General features: G+C 44.8%; 1 protein-coding gene across 2 annotated transcripts; it reads right to left on the bottom strand.

Annotated features, from left to right (window-relative positions):
* Positions 1–6,381: 6,381 nt before the first annotated feature.
* Positions 6,382–23,279, bottom strand: F2RL1 (F2R like trypsin receptor 1). Of its 2 annotated transcripts, XM_045074428.1 has the most exons (3): positions 23,187–23,279; positions 17,869–18,088; positions 6,382–8,554 (listed from the first exon to the last, which is right to left on the bottom strand). In XM_045074428.1, the coding sequence occupies exons 2-3, from the start codon at positions 17,948–17,950 to the stop codon at positions 7,443–7,445; spliced, it is 1,194 nt and encodes a 397-aa protein (XP_044930363.1). In that variant the 5' UTR covers positions 17,951–18,088; positions 23,187–23,279; the 3' UTR covers positions 6,382–7,442. The 2 variants fall into 2 exon arrangements, with proteins under 2 accessions (XP_044930363.1, XP_012919159.1); XM_013063705.2 differs by lacking the exon at positions 23,187–23,279 and having other exon boundaries at positions 17,869–18,252.
* Positions 23,280–23,538: the final 259 nt, after the last annotated feature.

Here is a 23,538-nt window from a genome sequence, read left to right on the forward strand (position 1 = left end):
TTAATCTGTTGCAGTGTGAGCTTTCATTGGGTTCTGACTTTTTTAAAAACTAAAAAAAAAAAGGGCGCCTGGTTGGCCCAGTTGGTTAAGTGACTGCCTTCAGCTCAGGTCATGATCCTGGAGTCCTGGGATCAAGTCCTGCATCAGGCTCCCTGCTCAGCAGGGCGTCTGCTTCTCCCTCTGACCCTCTGCCCTCTCATGCTCTCTCTCATACTCACACACACACACTTTCTCTCTCAAATAAATAAAAGCTTTAAAATAAATAAAAATAAAACTGAAAAAAAGAAACCACTAAGAATATTTGAGACCATTGAAAATTTGAATGCAGACAGAATACTTGATATTAAGAAATTGCCTTTTTTAAAGCATAATTTTTAAATTCCATATCTCAGGGGTGCCTGGGTAGCTCAGTGGGTTAAAGCCTCTGCCTTCAGCTCAGGTCATGATCCCAGGGTCCTGGGATCAAGCTCCGCATAGGGCTCTCTGCTCAGCAGGGAGCCTGTTTCTTCCTCTCTTTCTGCCTGCCTCTCTGCCTACTTGTGATCTATCTCTGTCAACTAAATAAATGAAGTATTTTTTAAAAAATTAAAGTAAATAAAATAAATTCCGTATCTTTTAGAGTACTGAAACATTTACAAGTGAAATAAAACAATTTCCAGGATTGGCTTCAGAATAAATGAGATGAGGAGGTGAATGGGGTAGAATTTAACAACAGTTAATGTTTGTGAGGACTGAGTGATGGATACACAGCACTTCCTTATACAATACACCATCTGCAAGAGTACAAATCCTCCCTAATTAAATTTGAAAAAAGAATTATAGTTTTAATCAACAGAAACATTATTGAATAAACACCATTTTCCTCTTGGCCCTGCAATTTTTTTTTTTTAAAGATTTTATTTATTTGCCAGAGATAGAGAGAGAGAGTACACACAAGCAGGCAGAGAGGCAGGCAGAGGCAGCGACTCCCCGCCGAGCAAGGATCCCGATGCGGGGCTCGATCCCAGGACCCTGAGATCATGACCCGAGCAGAAGGCAGAGGCTTTAACCCATGGAGCCATCCAGGTGCCCCTAGAGCAGTTGTATTTTTAACAAAATCTCCCATCTACAAAAATCTTTGGAGTGAAAACCTGTCTGTCAACAGTAAGAACAAGACACAGTCCCCTACAGGTGCCCAAGTGGCTTCTGAAAGAACTCAGAACACAAAGCTTGGCTACAACTGCTTTCTCCGGATTAAGTAATTAAGTCTACCCTGTGCTACACAGAAGCTATAATTAAACCCTTCTGTGTACTGACATCATTCACCCCAGGCTACATGGTGAAACTGGGGTGAGGAACTTGGAACTGAGCCAAGACACAGTGATGTTGTGAATTAAACCATTTGCAGGTGAGCAGGCCAGGGCCCAAGGCTCGGAGTTCAGGCTCTTAGTATCAGCTGTGGTGACCAAAGCCATGCCTTCACATTCTCCATGAAGGAATGATAGAAAACGTTCTAGAGGGGCACCTGGGTGGCTCAGTGGGTTGAGCCACTGCCTTCGGCTCAGGTCATGATCTCAGGGTCCTGGGGTCGAGTCCCGCATCGGGCTCTCTGCTCAGCAGGGAGCCTGCTTCCCCTCTCTCTCTCTGTCTGCCTCTCCGTCTACTTGTGATTTCTCTCTATCAAATAAATAAAATCTTAAAAAAAAAAAAAAAGAAAAGAAAACGTTCTAGAATAAGGGCACCTGGGTGGCTCAGTGGGTTAAGCCTCTGCTTCGGCTCAGATCATGGTCTCAGGGTCCTAGGATCCAGCCCCGCATCAGGCTCTCTGCTCAGCAGGGAGCCTGCTTCCCCCTCTCTCTGCCTCTCTGCCTACTTGTGATCTCTGTCAGATAAATAAATAAAATCTTAAAAAAAAAAAAAAAAGAAAGAAAAGAAAACTTTCCAGAATAAACAACGTTTATTCACAACAGAAGTTTTCTGCAGCCCACCCAGAAAAGCAATTTAGATTTCCTCAGAGATAATACAAAGAGAAATGGGACGGAATTTCCCCCAGTCCAGACTCTTCAAACGTCCAGGTGAGAAGGAGCTGGGGGAAAATATAAAGGAAGGACACAGCTTTATTTCTTCCAAGACGTTCAGATTGGCAAGTATTTCAGACTGTGACAACTGTTTACGACAGAGCAGGTAAACAGACACGGACACAGTGTTGACAAGTGCAGACTGACCCAACATCCAGAGGGTAATTTATTGTGATCAGAATGACACACTCCCTTTGACCACGAAATTCTATTTTAAAAAAAAAGTTATATTTCTCGTAACACAGTATATCCAAAGACACTCCACCCTCAACAGTTCCCTCTCCTGAATCACACTCATTAGCATATTCTAAAGATAACAGAATCACTCAGTGGTTGTCCTGTCCCACAATCCTCTGCTCCCTTTCGTAATTCAACCTGCTGAACAGGGTCATCTGTCATTATCAGGTCTACTTCCTTACTTACTTCTCATTCTTTCTTGAACACACCCACCGTGGACTCCTATTCCCACCATGTGACTGAGCCTCATGATATGGTCAAGGTCATCAGTGTTCTCCATGAAGAGCACTGGCTCACTTCGCTGTTCAGATTTTATTCTACATAGTTGACCACTCTCTCCTGCACATCCTTGGCTTCCCTTCTTTGGCTTTTCTCTCTGCCCCAGTGGCCAGTCCTTTTCAATCTCTTTAACAGACTCTTTTTCTGCTCCAAAAAGTCTGGCTCAGTCAGTAGAGCGTGAGACTCCTGATCTTGAGGTTGTAAATTCAAGCCCCAGGTTGGGTGTGGGATTACTTAAAAATAAAATCCTTTTTTAAAAGGTGCAGCAGGGTGCCTGTGTGGCTCAGTCATTAAGCGGCTGCTGCTTCTGCTCAGGTCATGATCCCAGGGTCCTGGGACTGAGCCCCGTCCCTGGCTGGCTGCTCACCAGGAAGCCTGCCTCTCCCTCTCCCACTCCCCCTGCTTGTATTCCCTCTCTCACTGTGTCTCTGTTAAATAAATAAATCAAATCTTTAAAACAAAACTCTGCATTTCTCTAAAAAAATAATAATACTTAAGCAAAACAGTGTTCAGAGGGATAAACCATGATGGCCTTCCCCAAGCGACCTTTTCCTTCATGCTTTCCTTGACTTTCTCCTATTATCAAGATCTAACTTTGGAATAGGCTGATATTCCTTAAAGGCTCTCCAGCAGCCCAAATACCGGAGGCCTGGTTTTGTTTCTAGTACCAGTGAATTTCACTGAGAACATTGACCCCACAACTACTGCTAAGGTAGAAATCCTTATTTGATTACTCGCACTTAATAAGCAATAACATTGCAGAACTGTTTGTGGCATGGAGAAAAGAACCACTCACACTGCTGCTATGTGCTGATGGCTTGTCTGGAGCTCCCCATGGAGGCTGCAGGCTCAGGCAATGGTTTCTGCAGGAGGAGATGGCCCCTAACTCCAGTTGAGCCTACTCACTCGCCAATAAAGACAGAGCTGGGAAATACTCCACCAAATGACTGACTCATAGAGGCAAGAGCAGCCTACACCCGAGCCAGCTCAGACTCTCCTTAATAAAGACAAGGTGTGGGCGCCTGGGTGGCTCAGTGGGTTAAGCTGCTGCCTTCGGCTCGGGTCATGATCTCAGGGTCCTGGGATCAAGTCCCACATCGGGCTCTCTGCTCAGCAGGGAGCCTGCTTCCTCCTCTCTCTCTGCCTGCCTCTCTGCCTACTTGTGATCTCTGTCTGTCAAATAAATAAATAAAATCTTTAAAAAAAAAAAAAAAAAAAAAATAAAGACAAGGTGTGGAGAACCCCCGTCTCTCTGAGGTTCCTAGGCTTTAAAAAAATGTGGGACTCATCTGCCAGAGGTTTTCATTTCTTTCTTCTTCAGAACTGGGGGTGGATGACACATGCCTCTGACTAGTGGAATCAAAAACTTCTCTCCTAAAGACAACATCTAAACTCTGCAGCACAGAAAGATGACTTTGATCAATAAGACTGGGGGGAGCAGTGACAAAATTTACCTTTGATTCAGTTAACATAGTCCAATCCTCCCAAGGGCCTCCAGTGAGTTCAAGTTCCAGGAAGAAAGTTATAATCACTGAACTATGCATACTGATGAGATTACAGCCCCAGGACTTATGAAATCTTGGTGACCAGGAAATCAGTTAGTCTGAAACTGCTGCTATGAACGACAAAAGTGGCACCCAGGAAATATCCATAAAACAACTCCAAACCAGGCAGTTAAGCATTGTTGCCTGCACAAATCCACATTCACTTTAAGACCACCCTCTTAGGGGTGCCTGAGTGGCTCAGGGGTTAAGTTTCTGCCTTTGGCTCAGGTCATGATCTCAGGGTCCTGGTGATCTCAGGGGCTCTCTGCTCAGCAGGGAGCCTGCTTCCCCCACTCTCTCTCCCTGCCTTTCTACTTGTGATCTGTCAAATAATAAATGAAATCTTAAAAAAAAAAAAAAAAAAAGAAAGAAAAAAGATGGCCCTCTTAATTTGAATGGAGCCAGTGGAGTGCAAAAGACTCAAATTTGCAGATGATTTAAAAATGTGGACCCCGCTGTGCCTGGATGGGCCAGTTAATCGTCTGACTTGCAGTTTCGGCTCACAGGCAGTAAGACTGAGTGTCCCTGCTCAGCAAGGAGTCTGCTTGAGATTGCTTTCTTCCTCACCCCCACTCTGTGCCTCCCCCTGCCTGCTGGCATGCACAGCAACCTCTCAAATACTTAAATAAATCTTTAAAAAATGAAAATAAAAAAGAAGTTTGATGAAAAATGAACCAACATCAACAAAAACCCTCTTCCTTAGGAAACTAACAATAATCACCCATACAGGGAATATTACCTGGTCATTAAAAGTAATGAAAAAGGGTAGGTGGCTCAGTTGGTTAAGCATCTGACTCTTTATTTCAGCTCAGTTCACGATCTCAGGGGCATGGGACTGAGCCCTGTGTGGGGCTCTGCACTCAGTCTGTGAGTCTGTCTCTCCCTCTTCTTCTGCCCTTCCCCCAACTTGTGCTTGCTCTCTAAATAAATAAAATCTTTAAAAAATATATTTTTAAAAAATTAGGAAGATCCACATTAATGGATTTATAAGTTAACATGTGTACACATGTTATATATTCATGTATTTAAGATATTTAATATATAATATTTAAGATATATATTTAAGATATTTAATATAGAATACATATATTTTATAAATAAGTTACTATAGAAATTTGTTTTCTTTGGGAGATGAGAATGGGCATAGGTAGGAAAGAAAATTTTCATATCATATGCTCTTGTTCAGTTTAATATACCAGCATGTATGATAAAAATGACTAATAAAGAAATGCAAAAACCAAAGTACGTTTTTCCACTGGATCAGTCCATACACTACCTGCAGGGCCCTTGTGAGCCATCTGCTTCTGTTTCCTTTTCTTCTGTGTCCACCACCTTTTTGCTTTCTTACCTGTAAAATGAAGACGACCCAAGCCTGCTATGAGACACCAAGCAGTGTGTTCAGGGAAGGCAAGCGTATAAACAGGCACTGAAAGCGGAAGGGGGGGCGGAGCAGAAATGACATCTCATCAGCAGTCAGAGAGGAAGTCACAGTGCTCCATGGTATTTACAAGTGCATACATGTGCCAAACACTTAATCCTTATACCTCTGTAAGGAAAATACCGTTATCCTCATTTTACAACTGAGAAACTAAGGCACAGAGAAGGATCTTCCCTTAGCTCATGAAACCAACTATGAGGGGGTCAGACGCCAGCTCTGTTTCTCCACAAGGCTATGCTGCTTCCATACAAATTAGGACAGTAAGATTCTGTTTCTAGTCAGATTAGCAAAATTGTAAAAGACTGACAGACTAAATATGGATGAGCATTTCAGGAAACAGGTGCAAATGTACTATTCTGATTGAAATATAAATTACTGAAGGCAATTTGGCAAGAGTTACCAAAATTTAAAATGGTAATCTGACTTCTGACCTGGTCATTCCACTTCTAGGAACTTATCCTACAGAAATACTCACAAACATGTCTACACAGATGTCCAGTGCAGCACCGTTTTAACAAAAACAATAAAAACAAAGAGAGAGAGACTTCAGGAGACATTGCTAGGGGAATGGCTAAATACATCTTAATATATCCCCAAATTAGAGTCTGTATCCATGAAAAATGGAGGTCAATGAACAGACAGTGAATGGAAGAAATTCTAAAATGTTATGTGAAAACAACTGTCATCAAGCAATATGTACTATATTTACCTATTTACCTAGGAAAATGTGGCGTGAGCATCACATTGCTTTTTATAGGAGTGATGCTGGGGCTTCCCGTTTCCCACACCCTCCTTTAAAAAACCCACAAAACACACAACTCAAAAATAAGTTGTAAAAAAAAAAAAGGGGTCATGTGTTATTTATAAATCAATCATTACAATGAGATTATTTCCAAAAATTCACAAATACAAGTTATACAAATTCAGTTTGGAATATGTACCCCCTAAATATATTACAAGTCACATCTCTTTTGCATTCTTTTCCAAACAGATGTGGTTCAAATATAGTGAAGGCATTACAATTTCGTATTTGTAGCAAGTGAAAAAAAAACCTAACAATAAATAGTTCAACTATAATTCTAGAAAACACTAAGTGGTAAAATCCCCTCTTACTCTGAAACCATCTATATCTCAGATCACCTGAAGATTGAGTCGATATAAGGTTACACAAACTTTGTGTTTCCACATTTAAAATCTTCAATGTATTCTCACAGAAGAGACACACAGCAGTTTGCTTCTCCCTTGGGACCCAGACCAGCGGTTCTCAAACCTGGGTGAGCCCGAGTGTGCATGGCAGAATCCTGTTAAAATGCAGTTACCTCAGACCCTGAGCCCTCTCATTCCTGAGTCTGACGAACCCCCATTTTTAAACAAGATCCACAGGAGGTGTAGAAGAACCCCACTGAACGCTGTAAGTCTACAGTCCGATCCTAACCACTGTCCCCGGTTGGAATGGAAGCAACCCCGACTCACATAGCTTCTTCACCTCCTCACTTTCCTCATCTATACAGTCAGTCCCTTGAACTGCTCATCTCAGAGGACACGGAAGCTCCCACACGGCTGTAAGGTTCTCCTACGAACTATGCCTTCACGTCAGCGCTAGTAAGAACTAGTGACCCTGAGCTTCTGTTTTCTCACTGCCTTCTGAGAAGTCTGCTTCTGTTAGTTCCATTTCCGGGAGCACCTGAGGAGAGGAATTCTGAAACTGCCATCTTGGTTGATTTGAGAGACTTCCTTCATGGTAACAGGGAGCTTCTAGCCATCCTCAGAGGTGCTCCATATACATGGTGTGTGGTGAGATCCACTGGGTCAGAGAACAACAGAAACACACCCGTACATTACGCAGGTTCCACATCCCCCCGTGGTTTTACAGAGACGCTGAATAACTCAGTAAGAGGTCTTAACACTGGTTGAACTCGAAGAGTAAGAGCTGGACTTCCTGGAGAACTTCTGTGATGTGAGGGATATCTGCATCTGCCGCACAGTACGGACACTTCGACAGAGGAGCGCGTTCTTCACGTGATCCCTGAAGTCTTGGGAAACAAAGTAGTAGACGAAGGGGTCAATGCAGCTGTTGAGCGTGGAAAGACAGAGGGCTAAAATGTACACTGCGTAGACGTGGCTCTGGCTCCTGGTTTTAATCAGGAAATAATGGGCCACAAGCAGAAGGTTACTAGGAGTGAAGCAGATCAGGTAAGTGGCCAGGACGGTGACAATGAGTTTGATGGCTCTCTGCCTCTTCTTTTCCGAGTTTTCATCCATCGCAGAAGACTGGAGTGTTCGGATCATCAGCACATAGGCAGAGGCTGTGAGGAAGGCTGGGAACAGAAAGACTCCGATGGCCAGAGAGAGGAAATAATTGAACATGTCCCCTACCAACACCTCCTCAGGCAATACATCATGGCAGGTTGTGATGTTAAGGGCTGGAATGTACACAGTTTGCCTCACAACATATAGGGGGATGGTGACCAGCAGAATCAGCAGCCATATTCCCAGTGAGAGCCCAAAGGCAATGTTTGTCTTCTTCCTGGGGTGCACCAAGGGATTCACAATGACCCAATACCTCTGCACACTAAGGCAGGTCATGAAGAGAATGGAACAGTACATGTTGCCATAGAAAAAGCCAATGAGTACTTTGCAAAGAGCTTCCCCGTAAATCCAGTTGTTGCCATGTATGTGATATGCAATCTTCAGAGGGAACCAGATCACAGAGAGGAGGTCTGCCAAGGCTAGATTGGCCATGTAAACCACAGCAGGGTGCTTCTTCCTTGTTCGGAAAAGAAAGACCCACAGAGCCATGCCGTTACTTGGCAAACCAATCGCAAATACAATTGTGTAGACAACTGGAAGAAAGACAGTGGTCAGTTTTCCAGTGAGGACGGAGGCAGCAAACTCATCCACAGAAAAGCCTGGTTCCACGGTAACTCCTTTCCCAGTGATCTGAGAGGAGCTCTCAATCTTACCAATGAGACTTCTTCCTTTGGAGGTTCTATTGGTTCCTATACAAAAAAGGCAAGGCAGACAAGGGTCATTACAGGGATTACTCTTTCAGCAGTAATGGCTTAAATAAAAGTACTTCAGGGGCTCCTGAGTGGCTCAGTTGGTTAGGTGTCTGCCTCTCGGTTTCCACTGAGGTCATGAGGTCATGAGGTCATGAGACTGAGCCCTGCCTCGCTCTATGCTCAGTGTGGAGTCTGCTTGAGATTCTCTCCCTCTCCTCCCCCTCTTCTCACCCTCAACCACTTGCATGTGCGCTCCCTCTCTCAAGTAAGTAAATAAAATCCTTAAATAAAAGAACTTTAGACAAAGACAGAAGGAGTATACAAAAGGCTTATAAATGCTTTCTTCAGGTGATGGGATTATTGGGTTTTGTTTCTTTGTTTTTACAATTTTTTTTTTTTTATTAGAAGGTTGTAGGATACATGTGAAATAGAACATTGATTTCTAGGACTCAAAAGAAACTGAGTATTTCAATTTATTGTTTTACAAACTATCCACAGTTATTAGCTCCTAACTGTTGTATAATGGCCATCTCTCTCTGGCTGTGAGACAGGATCCAGCCTGGCCAGTCATTCCCTCTCCCAAAGTCTGACACAGGGAGATTTCCAGGAGCACAAGGGACATTCCCTCTCTACCCACAAGGACAGTGCAAGCCATGGGCAGGGATTTCCCTGCTTCTGTGTGGGCCTCCTGGAAACCTTCCTACGGAGGCCAGCTGGCAGGCAAGTCTTCTGACCTCAGGGTCACTGAACATGTCAGTGCACTATTTGTGTTCAGACAAATCTCTGACTTTCAAGCAAGTACCAACAATTTATGGTGTCATTTCCGTATGTGCATTCAACTTTAGAAACCACACACAAATGGCACACCCAGCCTACATCCCGCCTAACCAAGTGTTCATGGAGGGAGGGTGCCTGGGTGGCTCAGTCAGTTAAGCGTCTGCCTTTGGTTCAGGTCATGACCCACGGGTCCTGGAACTGAGCCCCACACTGGGCTCCCTGCTCAGGGAGGAGTCTGCTTCTCCCTTTCCCTCTCCCCCTCCATGTGCTCTGTCTCTCCTCTCTCTAATAAAGAAGACCGGAAGGAAGGGAGAGAGGGAGGGAAAAAAGGATCTTTGGGGGGCAACTGGTGGCTCAGTCAGCTGAACATCTAATTCCTGATTTCTGCTCAGGCCATGATCATAGGGTCCTAAGGTCAGTCCCACATCAGGCTCTGTGCTCAGTGGGGAGTCTGCCTGAGATTCTCTTTCCCTCTCCCTCCACTTCTCCCCTCCTGCTTATGTACTCGTGTGTGTGCTCTCTCAAATAAATAAATAAAATTCTTCTCTTAAAAAAAAATGATATTCATAGACATAATTAAGGATCTTGATACGAGAACACCATTCTGGATTATCTAGGTGGGCCCCAAATCTAATGACAAGTGTCTTTCTAAGAGAAAGGCAGGCAGACACTTGAGAAAAACAGAAGACAAGACCAAAAGGAGAAAACCGTATGAAGATGGAGGCAGAGGCTGGAACAATGCTGAGGAACAAGCCAAGGAATGCCAAGTAAAACCAACCATGAGATGCTGGAAAAAAACGGAACAGATTCTCCCCGAGAGTCTTCAGATGTGCTAGTGCCTTGAATTCAGACCTCTGCCCCCCAGAACTGTGAATGAATAAATTTCTATTGCTGAAAGCCACCAGCTAGTGGCTACTGTTAAGGCAGCCACAGGAAACTAAGCACTTAGGATACGCCCAACTCTCCTTCTACCCAATGTCTTTCACAATGCTTTAAGAAGCATATGAATTGGGGCGCCTGGGTGGCTCAGTGGGTTAAGCCGCTGCCTTCGGCTCACGTCATGATCTCAGGGTCCTGGGATGGAGGCCCGCATCGGGCTCTCTGCTCAGCAGGGAGCCTGCTTCCCTCCCTCTCTCTCTGCCTGCCTCTCTGTCTACTTGTGATCTCTCTCTGTCAAATAAATAAATAAAATCTTTAAGAAAAAAAAAAAGCATATGAATTATTTTTAAATTAAAAATAACAAAATATTGGGGCACCTGCGTGACTCAGTTGTTAAGCATCTGCCTTCAGCTCAGGTCATGATCCTAGGGTCCCGGGATCGAACCCCATTTTGGGCTCCCTGCTCAGCGGGAAGCCTGCTTCTCCCTTGCCCACTCCCCCTGCTTCTGTTCCCTCTCTTGCTGAGTCTCTCTCTGTCAAATAAATAAACAGTATCTTTAAAAAAGGAACATAAATAAATACGTAAAATAAAATATTGCTATATATTACAGTATTCCTCAGATACCTAACTAAAACCCACAGTAAAAAAACACCCAGGGACACGTGGGTGGCTCAGTCGGTTAAGCGGTTGCCTTCGGCTCCGGTTATGGTCCCGGGTTCCTGGGATTGAGCCCCACATCAGGCTCCCTGCTTGGCAGGGAGCCTGCTTACCTCTCCCTCTGCCCCTGCTTGTGTTCCCTCTCTCACTGTTTCTGTCAAATAAACAAATCTTTAAAATGAAAAAAATAATTAAAAATTTTAGAAAAGGGGGAAACAACCCCAAAGTTCATCAATGGATGAATGGATAAACAAAACGTGGTATATGCATTCAATGGAATACTAGTTGGCAATAAAAGAAGTAATGATACACACTACAACCCGAGTGTGGAGTGCATGGATTCACTATAATCTACTTTTAGATGTTTAAAACTCTCCATAGTATCAAACACATAAGGTCAGGAGTTTGATGTAAAGAGATCAAATTTTGTTTTAAATAAAAATACTAAAATAAAGAGGGGGGAAAAAGAGCAAGAAATGCTTTTTTTTTTTTTTAAGATTTTATTTATTTATTTGACAGACAAAGATCACAAGTAGGCAGAGAGGCAGGCAGAGAGAGAGGGAGGGAAGCAGGCTCCCTGCTGAGCAGAGAGCCCGATGCGGGCCTCGATCCCAGGACCCTGAGATCATGACGTGAGCCGAAGGCAGCGGCTTAACCCACTGAGCCACCCAGGCACCCAAGAAACACTTTAAAAAAAAAAAAAAAAAAAAAAGAGGAAAGGGAGGGAGGGATTGAGAGCAATTTCCTGAGAATATTCTAAAATACGTCCTTGAATTGTCTCAATCAAAAACAGCACTCTTGTTAACTGTATGCACTGTACAGGTCACAGAGCACAAAAACAGCATGCTGTTTAACACTAGTGAACATCAAGATGCTACTCAGAGATCCTTAATGTCTTTTCAGCATAGTGCACAGATGCTTACCCCATGCAATGCTCTGTACCAGTCACCAAGACTCACAGAACTTGTCTAGAACTGATACTATCCCAGCTCCCAACTATCTACCTACCTACCTACCTACAAATAATCTCCCACCTGTAAATAGGGTAAAATCATTTTTTTAACGATATTATTTGACATAGAGGGCACCCATGCATGAGCGAGAAAGGGGGGGGGGAGATGGAAAGGGAGAGAATCCTGAACAGACTATGCACTGTGCGATGGGGGTCTCAAATCCCACGACCCTCATATCATGACCTGAGCCAAAACCAAGGGTCAGATGCTCAACAGACCGAGCCACCCAGGAGCACCTCCCTCCCACCCCTTGGTAAAATCATTTCTATTTCATAGTGGGGAAAACATTAAATGCATATATGAATTTTGAACACATATGAAGGACTGGGTGTAAAATCATTTCCCACCCCCACTGCAACAGGAAATAAACAATGTTCATCAGTCCCTATTCCTAATTTACCAAATCCCCAGATGGTCCCTAACATTAATAGTAGACACTCTACCTATCTCTGAAATGCAAAAATAACTACACTTTATTGTGGACAGAAAAAAGCAACTGACAGAACAACATGCTTCCAGAACAACAAAATACGCATTTATATGCAACATCTGAAATCTAGAGGGATATCCACCAAAGTATAAAAAGCCATCTCTGTAAAGTGGGTGGGGAAGGGAGAACTTTCCTTTTTTTCTTCACACACCTCTACATTGTTTGAATTTCTTTGTCAAAGGAATGTAAACTGGTACAATCTTTTTGGAGGTCAACGTGGCAAAACAGGAAAATTTAAAGTGTACTTGCCCCAGGACCTATCAACTTAGTTACAGAAATTTGCCCTGCACATATACTAGCTAATATGCACAGAAATACTGAATATACAAGAATATTTACTGCACTATTGTTTATCCTGACAAAACAAAATGCTAGTCTCAACAATCATTAAAAAGACCAGTTTGGGGTGCCTGGCTGGCTCAGTCGGTAAGGCATGCAACTCCTGATCTCTAAGTCATGAGTCCGAGCCCCACAATAATTACAAAGATTACTTAAAATAAATTATAAATAAATTATTTAATTAAAAATTAAATTTAAAAAATTAAAAGATTCGTTCAGTAACTTATGACATTTATAAAATGAATAATATTCCCCCCTATAAAAGTTCCCTACACAGAATTCCCTACAGTGACCATGAGCAGGTAATGTTAGAAAAATGACTGTTGCAGAGTATATACAATAAAATCCTTCTATTGTTACAAAATATATAGTGTTTGTCCAGAGAAGTCGGCTGAGACTGGAGAGGAGAGAGAATGGGGGATTTTTCACCTTTTTAGAACAATTCTGGTTTACTTTCAAGAAAAATGTATGAAAAACTTTTAACTTTGAAACTACTACCTGTAGGGCGCCTGGGTGGCTCAGTCAGTTGAACATCTGACTCTTGGCTTCAGCAGAGGTCATGATCTCGGGCTTGTGCCTGGCTTTGGCCGGGGTCGTGATCTTAAGCTTGTGAGATCCCACTCTGCACTCATTGCTTAAGATTCTCTCTCCCTCTGCCCTGCCCCCATTCTCTTAAATACGTATATAGATCTTGAAACTACTACTTGCTCTTTGCTATTTGAAGCATCCTTCCGTGGCCCTTTCCTCCCACCAAACCACAAGTACTGAGCAAGTATTTTATTTGTGTTAACTCTCTCTCCTCTTGTATCCTTTTCTTTACTACTCCCTCACCCCAAATCTATTTGCTTTCAACCTCTGGGAACATAGGCTGAAAACGAAAAGCTTCAAATACCAGAGGACCCTGTCCCCCCACCCCACCCCAGGTACACATTAGTAAATTTTCATTTGTTCTTTCAGGATGAGCTGTTTTCATCTCAACACTTGCCTAGCTAATAAAACCATAAGAAAGTCAAACACAGACTTGACCAAAACATCATCTATCCAGGTTAATTAGTAACTATGCACAAGGCAAGCAAGAAACCAAACACAAATTTAGAGTCCCATCTTCACATTTATTACAATATTTCTCTCTTATTACAAAACACCAGAAATACCCAATGCATCTATTAACAGAAGACTAATTTAAAAATTATTGTAAATCCTCCTAGAACAAACTGTAGAATTTAAAAATGTTTTGTTGTGGTTTTTTTGGTTTTTTGTTTTTTTTTAAATTTAGGGGCACATGGGTGGCTCAATCAGCTAAGCGGTTGCCTTCAGCTGGGGTCATGACTGCACCATTCCGAGATCAAGCCACACGCTGGGCTCCCTGCTCAGCTCAGCTGAGAATCTGCTTCTCCTTCTGCCCCTACCCCTACTCGTGCTCTCACTCAATCAAATAAAAAAATAAAATATTTTTTAAAAGACAAAGATTTATTTACTGGGGAGAGGGCTCCACGCGTAGGGGGAGGGACAGGACCAAGTCATGGGGCTTGATCCCACGATCCATGAGATCATAACCTGAGCCAACACCAAGAGCCTAACAGACTGAGCCCACCCAGGTGCCCCACAGAAAGATTTTTGGGTGAATACGTATTTTATGCATGGATGTATGATGTCAGCAGTGGTTTACTTTGGGTACTGAAAATGATTTCCTTAAAAAATATTGTTTATTTATTTGACAGATAGGGAGACAGTGAGGGAGGGAACACAAACAGAGGGAGTAGGAGAGGGAGAAGCCAGTTTCCTGCTGAGCGGGGAGCCTAACATGGGACTTGATCCCAAGACCCTGGATCATGACCTGAGCCAAAGGCAGAAGATTAACCCCTGAGCCATCCTGGCGCCCTGAAAATGATTTTTTAAAAAAGATTTGTATTTATTTATTTGAGAGAGCGTTCAGGGAACCCGATTCAGGGTTTGATCCCAGGACCGTGAGATCATGACCTGAGCCAAAATCAGACCCTAGAGCAACTGAGCCACCCGGGACTCCGAAAATGATTTTTTTTTTTAAAGTAGGCTCCACACCCAGCATGAAGTCCAAAGAAGGGCTTGAACTCAACACCCTGAGATCAAGACCTGAGCTGAGATTAAGAGTCGGGCACTTAACAAAATGAGCCACCCAGGTGCCCCTGAGTACTAAATACGATTTAATTAAACTTTTCTTTTTCAAAAAAAATTTTTTGTGGCGTGCCTGGGGTGGAGCCTTCTTAGGATTCTCTCTCCCTCTCCCTCTCCCTCTCCCCCTCCACACAACTATGGTCATTATTGCTCTCCAGAACGTGTCTAGATCACATACTACTTGTGTAATTCATAATCAGTTACAAAGAGAACAGAACTTTCAGGCTCCAAAAGAGAAACAAATGCATCACGGGGGACTTCCCAGGCTTGTGAGATGGCAGAAAGAAATAAACGCCTAGGGGCGCCTGGGTGTCTCAGTTATTACCCTTCAGCTCAGGTCATGATCCCAGGGTCCTGGAATTAGAGCCCTGCATCAGGCTCTCTGCTTGATGGGAAGACTGCTTCTCCTTCTCACACTCTCCCCTGCTTGTGTTCCCTCTCTGCTGTCTCTCTCTGTCAAATAAATAAATACAATCTTTAAAAAAAAAAATAGTAAATGCCTAAAACAAGCTGATGTAAATCCCCAACTGCTACCACCCTACGCAGCCACTCTGGGCAAACCTACTCACTTCATTCCTCTTTTGGTATTTATTGACCTCCTTTAGATAATGAGACTGTGCTGGACTATGGTGGTGATGACGACACTAGGGTCCCTGGCCTCTCAGAGTTTCCGATCCAGTGTGGAGACAAAATTAAACTTATTTACACAAACAACTGTCAATTACTGTTGGGACAGGAATGCAAATGTGGTCTGATGGAGTGTCTTCCCTACCCCCACCCCAATTTCATGGCCCCCCTCTGTAAAATGAGAAGGTTGTATCTTTGGTGGAGTTGCCCTCCCGGAGTCAGTCCAAAAAAAAGAAAACTGAGAAGAAAATCAAACCCAGTATCTGCCCTGTAGGAAACTGAAGAGCATGCATATCGGTCAAACTATGAAGGGATGAGCAAAGAAGTATACTAAGGGGCATAAAAACCTTGGGATGCTCTATTTCTCAATCATTCTCCATTGAGAAAAGCTCCACCTACCTTAATGTCTGTCACTTTACCAAGCCTTTAGGAAAGTTACTATGCAAAAGGAATGAAAGTTTGTGGAGGGAAGGGAAAACAAAACAAAACAAAACCCTCAAGGAGCAATATTAAATAGTTCTGGTTAACAAGTAACTTGGTTTTGTTGTTGTTGTCGTTAAACAATTTCACTATATTCTCCAGGAACCAGTGCGCACTCCCCCCCAACTCAGTCCTCTCAATTTGTAAACAGTCAGTCAAATATTCAGGGCTATCTTCCTCTATGAACTGTCTAAATCAGAAAAGCATTCAGTCATCTACACCTACATATTTTTTTTTGTTTTTAATGTTTGCACATCCTTAGTTTTGCCCCGGAATTTAAAGGGTCCAACTTTAAAGCCGAAGCATTCTTTTTTTAAAAAAAGTCTTTTTTTTTTTTTTTTTACAAAGATCACAAGTAGGCAGAGAGGCAGGCAGAGAGAGGGGGAAGCAGGCTCCCCGCTGAGCAGAGAGCCCCATGCGGGCCTTCATCCTAGGACCCTGGGATCATGACCTGAGCCGATGGCAGAGGCTTTAACCCACTGAGCCACCCAGGCGCCCCTAAGGGACCAACTTTAAAAGACAGAGGCAAATCGTAAAGTGTTCACCACAATTTCAATGTTCCTGGTAATAAATAAATGCCTTCACTCTAAGGCCGACCAATAAAAATGTATATAGTGGTGCAGTTTTCAAGTATATATAACATCCTTTTCTGCAACTCCAGAGGAAGAAGGGTCACATTCTTAAGTCTAATTCATAATTCAAACCGACAGTGATTTGCTCTTTTACAATGCTTTTACGAAGAAGATAAAAAGTGACCCGCCTTTTACAGCAGGTCTGCAAATTTCGCAGGGAAATGAAAACCTCCCATTTAAGGCTACTCTGGCAGCTCCAAACAGCCGGCCAGCCGTTAGCAACGCAGTAGCGTGATTCCTGCCAAGGAACCCCCAGGCCGGCAGAGGCACGCTCAGCCGGGGAGACCCCGTCCCCGGGAGTACAGGCTGGAGCACATCCCGCGCAGCACAACGGGGGAAACCAGCAGCCTCCGCACAAGTCAGCACCGCCCGGCCGCTCCCATGCGGCTCGGTGTTCCACTCCCGGAGCTGGCAGCCTCGGCCGTACACACCTGGGTGCCCGCCAAAGTATGCTACGTGTGGCACACAAAGGCCCGAAAGCCGGGGCCGTAAGATCACTTGGCCGAATAGAAGGCACAGTCCAGGAAGTCCCATTTGTAAAATCCGCGCGACGCGCAACTTGTCTAAAACTCGAGGCTGAGCGCTCATTGGGCCCAAGACCCAGCGGGGTCCAGCCCTTCCAGACCTGGGGCATCCACAGTACCGGAGGAGCTCTGCGCCCCACCTCCCGGAAAGTTTGGAACTACGTGAGCCCACCCCGAAGACGCGGTTCCAAAAGCCCAAGGGGGTCGCAAAAAGCGACACAGGGCGCCTGGGTGGCTCACTGGATTAAGCCTCTGCCTTCGGCTCAGATCATGATCCCAGGGTCCTAGGATCGAGATCCGCATGGGACTCTCTGCACAGCGGGGAGCCTGCTCCCCCACCCCGCCTGCCTCTTTGCCTACTTGTGATCTCATTGTCAAATAAATAAAATCTTTAAAAAGAAAAAACACGCGACACAGATGTTTCTCAGGCCCGGGGCTCTCACCCATTCCACACCGCTCCGAGCCAACTAACTCCAAAGGGTCCTGAGGGGTCAGCCCCTTAGTATTGGCGGAAAGCCAACCAGGGGGCAGGGAGGGACCGCTGCCTCTCCAGGATGTCCTAGCCGGTAAGCCCTCCCGGCGCAGGGATCCCCATCGAAGTCACGTAGAGGTGGATGCGGGAAGTGGTGGCAGCGGCAGCAGGACACCCTTCGCACACCTGCCCGCTTCCACTACCTGCCAGTGTGCCTTAGACCCCTGCTCCTCAACTACAGGAGCCCTCCCTGACCAATTTCTCACCTTGGATGGTGGGACTGCAGGAGACGGAGGCCGCCAGCAGGATGGCGCCCCCCAGCAGCCACGCCGCGCTTATGCCACGCATCCTTCTTGCAGCCCCGACGTCGGGCGGGCAGGGCACTCGCCGGCAGTGATTCGAAACTCGGAGTCCCCCTCGCCGCTCGGCGAAGAAGCCGCGGTCTCACCTGCGCCAATCCAAGTATCTCCTGGAGCCTCCCGGGACCTGGGTAAGTTTCAGTGAAACCCGAGCCGCTCGGCGCACCTGCGCGAGGCCACGCCCCCGGGCCGGGACGTACGGCTCGACCCCGCCTCTCGAACGCCCGGCGCTCGAGTCCGGCTCCCGGCAGTCTGGCCCGGCTCGCGCACCTCCACCTACGCGCTGCAGGTGCTCAGGCCGCCGGCCAGAGGGTGCGGGAGCCGCCGGCGGGCGGGGCTGGGCCGGTGAAGTAGCTGTATTGGAATGCAAATGACAGGAGCGCTGTGACCGCGAGTTCTCGCAGACCCGGCCCCGCCCAGAACTCCCATTACCCTTTAATTACTCTTGTGGAACGGGGGTCTTCCATGTCTTTCCCTCCCCTTTGTTAAATGGGAAAAAGCCAACGCCCCAACTCACGGACTTCGTCACTGGTAATTGGTAGAGGCTTCCCAGTGTAGCGAGCAATGGGGGGGATAAGGGGTGAGTTTGTTGGATTTTTTTTTTTTTTTTTGTATGCTTTGTTTTGTTTTGTAGGGGTGACATGGTAGATGGCTGCGGACACCAGCAAAAGCAGTGGGGAGCAGGAAGGCCAGGGGTCAAGGATCTGAAATTATGTTTCTGCTCTGCTGTTCACTAGCTGTGACCTCTAACAAACCTATTCACCCCCTTCTAGCCCCATTTCCACGCCCGGTGAGGTGAAGGGCGAGATGATAGTTGGGACAGCTACCTTAAGTGCCAGAAGCTAATGATTTGGAACACTAGTTTAATACCGACCGCAAGCCGCGCATTAAGTATGCTTATTATTTCCAATTTACAGATTAGGAAGTGGAGTTCAGAAAGGTTGGAAAAATTGCCCGCAGTTATGCAGTTTATAGGCACAGTTTGTAAACACACACCACAGTTAATCTCTAGTCTATGGCTGCCATTTTCTATTAATCACTGCATTCTAAATGCTTCGACCAGGGTCTCCCCCGCAGTGGGATCTGGTAGCCCAAAGAAATATGTAAGAAGGTAAAGGGGGTGGGGAGAAAAGGAGCAAGAGTTTGGGGATGGGTGCACAAGGGCCAGCATCATAATGTAATCAAAAAGTAATACTTTTTACTTGCTTTGAAAGGATAAAGTAAATAAATAATAAACTTTAAAGTTCCCCACTAAACTACTGGGTGATGGAGGAGCAGAAAACAGAAACAGTATTGTCCTCAGATGTTTGAAGAATTAGGTCATAGACGAGGATTAGACAGGTTTTGAGTTTTTCTGAGAGCGGAAATATATGGAAGCCACAGTGGGAGGCTGATGGTGCCTCAGTACAGAAAGAGATTTCTTTTTTTTCTTTTTTTAAGATTCTATTTATTTATTACAGAGACAGTGAAAGCGAGAACACAAGCAGTGGGAGAGGAAGAAGCAGGCTCCCTGCTGAGCAGAGAGCCCGTTGTGGGGCACGATCCCAGAAACCTAGGATCATGACCCAAACTGAAGGCATACACTTAACAACTGAGCCACCCAGGTGGCCCAAAAGAGATTTCTAGCAAGTCCCACTGGTCACAGTCCTGAGAGCTGCCTGCTGAGACAGAGGGCCACATCACTACAGGACTTGCAGCAAAGGACCAGGGCATCCATGTGGCACCTGGGAGACGGGAGCTCCCTCCCAGGGTGAGGGGCCCGGACTGGGTGAGTCTAGACAGCCTCTTGAGAGGCTTGAGCCCTGAGAGTCCACCATTCTGCTTAGAGGACTAAAGTTTGGTCAATCAGTTAGTTGCTGGTGACTATCGTAAATTTTTGAACAACCATAAACCAAATGGCCACAGACCTGTAAGGACCCTCTGTGACTTCTTACTGATCCCAATGAGCAGAACTAATGTGGGCTCCAGATAATTTGGGCAGACAAAATTGTATAAAATATCATGTATGCAGTTTGTTCCAACCATATCCCTAATAAGACGTTTCTCAAGTTACCTACATGGATGGTTAGCATTCTGCTTTTCCCTTGGTCCTCACAGAGGAACTTGTAAGAGTAGGGAAATAGGGGCACCTGGGTGGCTCAGTGGGTTAAAGCCTCTGCCTTCGGCTCAGGTCATGATCCCAGGGTCCTGAGATCAAGCCCCACGTCAGGCTCTCTGCTCAGCTAGGAGCCTGCTTCTTCCTCTCTCTGCCTGCCTCTCTGACTACTTGTGATCTCTCTCTCTGTCAAATAAATAAATAAAATCTTAATAAAAAAAAAAAAAAAGGCTCTTTAAAAAAAAAAAAAAGAGTAGGGAAATAAATGGTTGAAAACCAAGAGGAGCAAATGCCCTTGAACCTGCCATTAGAATGGAATAATTGCTCCCTGAATAACAGAAATGGACTGCCTCTCAATACACATACAGCCAAGAATGGCCAGGGAAGACTGTATAGAATTAATTGGTTCTTTCTTTCTTTCTTTCTTTCTTTCCTTCTTTCTTTCTTTCTTTCTTTCTTTCTTCTTTCTCTTTCCTTCCTTCTTTCCTTCCTTCCTTCCTTCCTTCCTTTTTAAGATCTTCTTTGTGAGTGAGACAGAAGAGCAGGGGTGGGGAGGAGCAGAGGAAAGACAAGCCCTTGCTGAGCAAAGAACCCCACATAGGACTCGATCTCAGGACCCTGAGATCATGACCTATACCGAAACCAGGAGTCAGACTCTTAACTGTCTGAGCTACCCAAGCGCCCCCAGAATTCTTTTCACTGGCTGCCTTTCAGTAGTGCATCTCTAGGAACCTCTCATTTGTTCTACCTCCAGTTTTCTGGGGAATGTGATAAGGCTTAGCCTTGAGATCATATAACTGGGGAAATTCTGCTTTCTCCCCTTGCTAACATTTGTGTGACCTTAGAGAAATTACTTACCCTCTCTAAGCTTTAGGTTCTTTACCTATAAAATGGAGTCAATATCTTTTTAGTTTAAAGGTGTCTGAGGATTAAATAGTGACCATGTTTGAGCCTGGTGAAAGCTCAACAGATGGGCTATTTGTTTCCTTCTTTTCTCTCTGCAGTCTCCTTTACACCCTCAACCCCCAGTCTAGCTCTCAGGAGGCTGCTTCCCAGGGCCACTTGCCTCAGCCTATGCCCTCACGCCCTCCCAGGAAAAGGTGCCTTCTAGAAGCAGTGTAGGGGTCTTTCTCATCCTGTCCAGGGGACACGTCTGGTGAAGATCAGTCCTCTCCTAAGAATCTCTCACTAGGGAAGATACTCAATCCATATAATGTCCCTTCAGTCTTTTTCCCGGGCTCCATTTTGCTGTCTATAATCTGGGGATGTCCACAATACTTTTTTTTTTTTTTTTAAGATTTTATTTATTTATTTGATAGACAGAGATCACAAGTAGGCAGAGAGGCAGGCAGAGAGGGAGGCAGAGAAGGAGAGGGGGAAGCAGGCTCCCTGCTGAACAGGGAGCCCAATGTAGGGCTCCATCCCAGGACCCTGGGATCATGACCTGAGCCGAAGGCAGAGGCTTTAACCCACTGAGCCACCCAGGTGCCCCCATAGTACCTTTCTTGTAGGATGGTTGTGAAGATTTAGTTTGCTAAATGCCCATAAATGCTTCTTAGCACAGTTCCTGGTGCAGAGTAAATACTCAAAAGAGATTACTGTAGAAGACTAGGCCAGGGAGAGAGTCTTCGTCTTTGCGGAGAACACTGCATAAAACTCTAGCTGTTCTGACTTAAATTTTCACTGGTATTTTATGTAAATATGCCTTGAATCATCAATATTTCAAAGAAAATATTTTATTGATCACTGATGAGTTATCTCATGAGTGTGTTTTCTCCCAACTGCCTAACTAAATGAACTGCATTACTTAAGTCTGCAGTCCCATGTTTTCCAGTGATTTCTTTTTGGATGTTGATGACTTTTTTTGCCCTGAAGGGCTTAGGGTACTATGTGGTGCTGTGGAATTGGACAGAGAAGTAAACACCGCCAATCCAGATAGCCTGGCTTCCAGGGTTTGGGAAGTTTGTGCGGTTTCCCACCCTCCACAATTCTAAGGAAAATAAAGTAGGAAATGGGATGGGCCAGACACTGAAGGAGAAGCCATTTCATTCAATCCATTTTACAACCATTTATCAAACTCATCAAACTCTTGCTGGAGAAAAAAGATCTAGTCTTTGCACCTGGTTCCTGGCCAAATAATAAATGGTGGGAAAAGTTACATCCATTCACTATTGCATTGAGCAAACTCCAAACAAGGTTAGCAGTGACCTTCGTTTGGTAAATCCTTTGCTCAATGCTGACTTCAAGTTCCTTAATCTAACTGTGAAATTTGACACAACTGAGTTCTTTCTGCTTGAATGCTATATACACTTGGCATCCAGGACCACTCTTGTCTTCATTCTCTTCCTACTCCTGGCAACTCATATGGAGTTGGTTCTTTTCAGAGCTTCACTCACCTTCCTGAATTCTACACTCTGGAGTGCCTCTGATTTTGTCCTTGGACTTGTTTTCTTTTCACTATACACTCACTTCCTTTGGTGATCTAATCCAGTCCTGCGGTTCTAAATACCATCTATATGCAGACAACTCCCAAATCTGCAATTCTAGCCCAGATTTCTCCATTCCAGGCATGTAACACACACCTCCAGCTCAACATCTCCACTTGCGTCTGTCTATAGGCACACCAGGCAAAAATCCAAATCTCAATTCCAGATCTACCCCGCACCTGTTAGAGTTTTCTCATTTCCTTAAACTGCACCTCGGACTTCCAGGTGCTCAGCTTAAAAACGTTGGAGTCATCCTTGACTTCTTTCCCATATTCCACACCTGATCTGTCAACAAATCATACCTTGAAAAAAATACCCAAAATAGCATGCTGGTTCAAGTTACCATTGTTTCTTTTTCTTTTCTTCATTTTTTAGTATACGTGCTGCCGAAGCGAGCACGAGTTACCATTGTTTCTTTTTTTTTTTTTTTTAAAGGTTTTATTTATTTATTTGACACAGAGAGAGAGAGAGATCACAAGTAGGCCAAGAGGCAAGCAGAGAGAGAGAGGGAGGAAGCAGGCCCACCGCGGAGCAGAGAGCCCGATGCGGGGCTCGATCCCAGGACCCTGGGATAACGACCTGAGCTGAAGGCAGAGGCTTAACCCACTGAGCCACCCAGGCGCCCCGTTACCATTGTTTCTTACCTGGATTCTTGCAATAGCCTGTGACTTGGTGCCCTCCCTCTGACTCTCTCACAGTCTCCTCCCAATATGGCGGGCAGAGTGAACCTATTAAAATGTGTATCAGATGAGATCACTTCCTTATTTCAAATACTGAAGTAGTTCCCCACTTCCCTCTGAATACAAACCAAAGTCTGTCAAAAGTATACGCATCCTGCCTTCCTCCCCCATACACAGACACACACACACACACACACACACACACAGTCCCTTTTACTTCATCTCTTTTCTTCCCCTCACTCAATCTGCTCCAGCCGTGCCCAGAATACTTTCCCTTCAAACACCTTCATAGCTTAGGTCTTCACTTCATTCAGGT

This window comes from Mustela putorius, unplaced genomic scaffold (genome assembly GCF_011764305.1).
Source record: "Mustela putorius furo isolate JIRA1106 unplaced genomic scaffold, ASM1176430v1.1 tig00537350_pilon_pilon_pilon, whole genome shotgun sequence".
Taxonomy (NCBI): domain Eukaryota; kingdom Metazoa; phylum Chordata; class Mammalia; order Carnivora; family Mustelidae; genus Mustela; species Mustela putorius.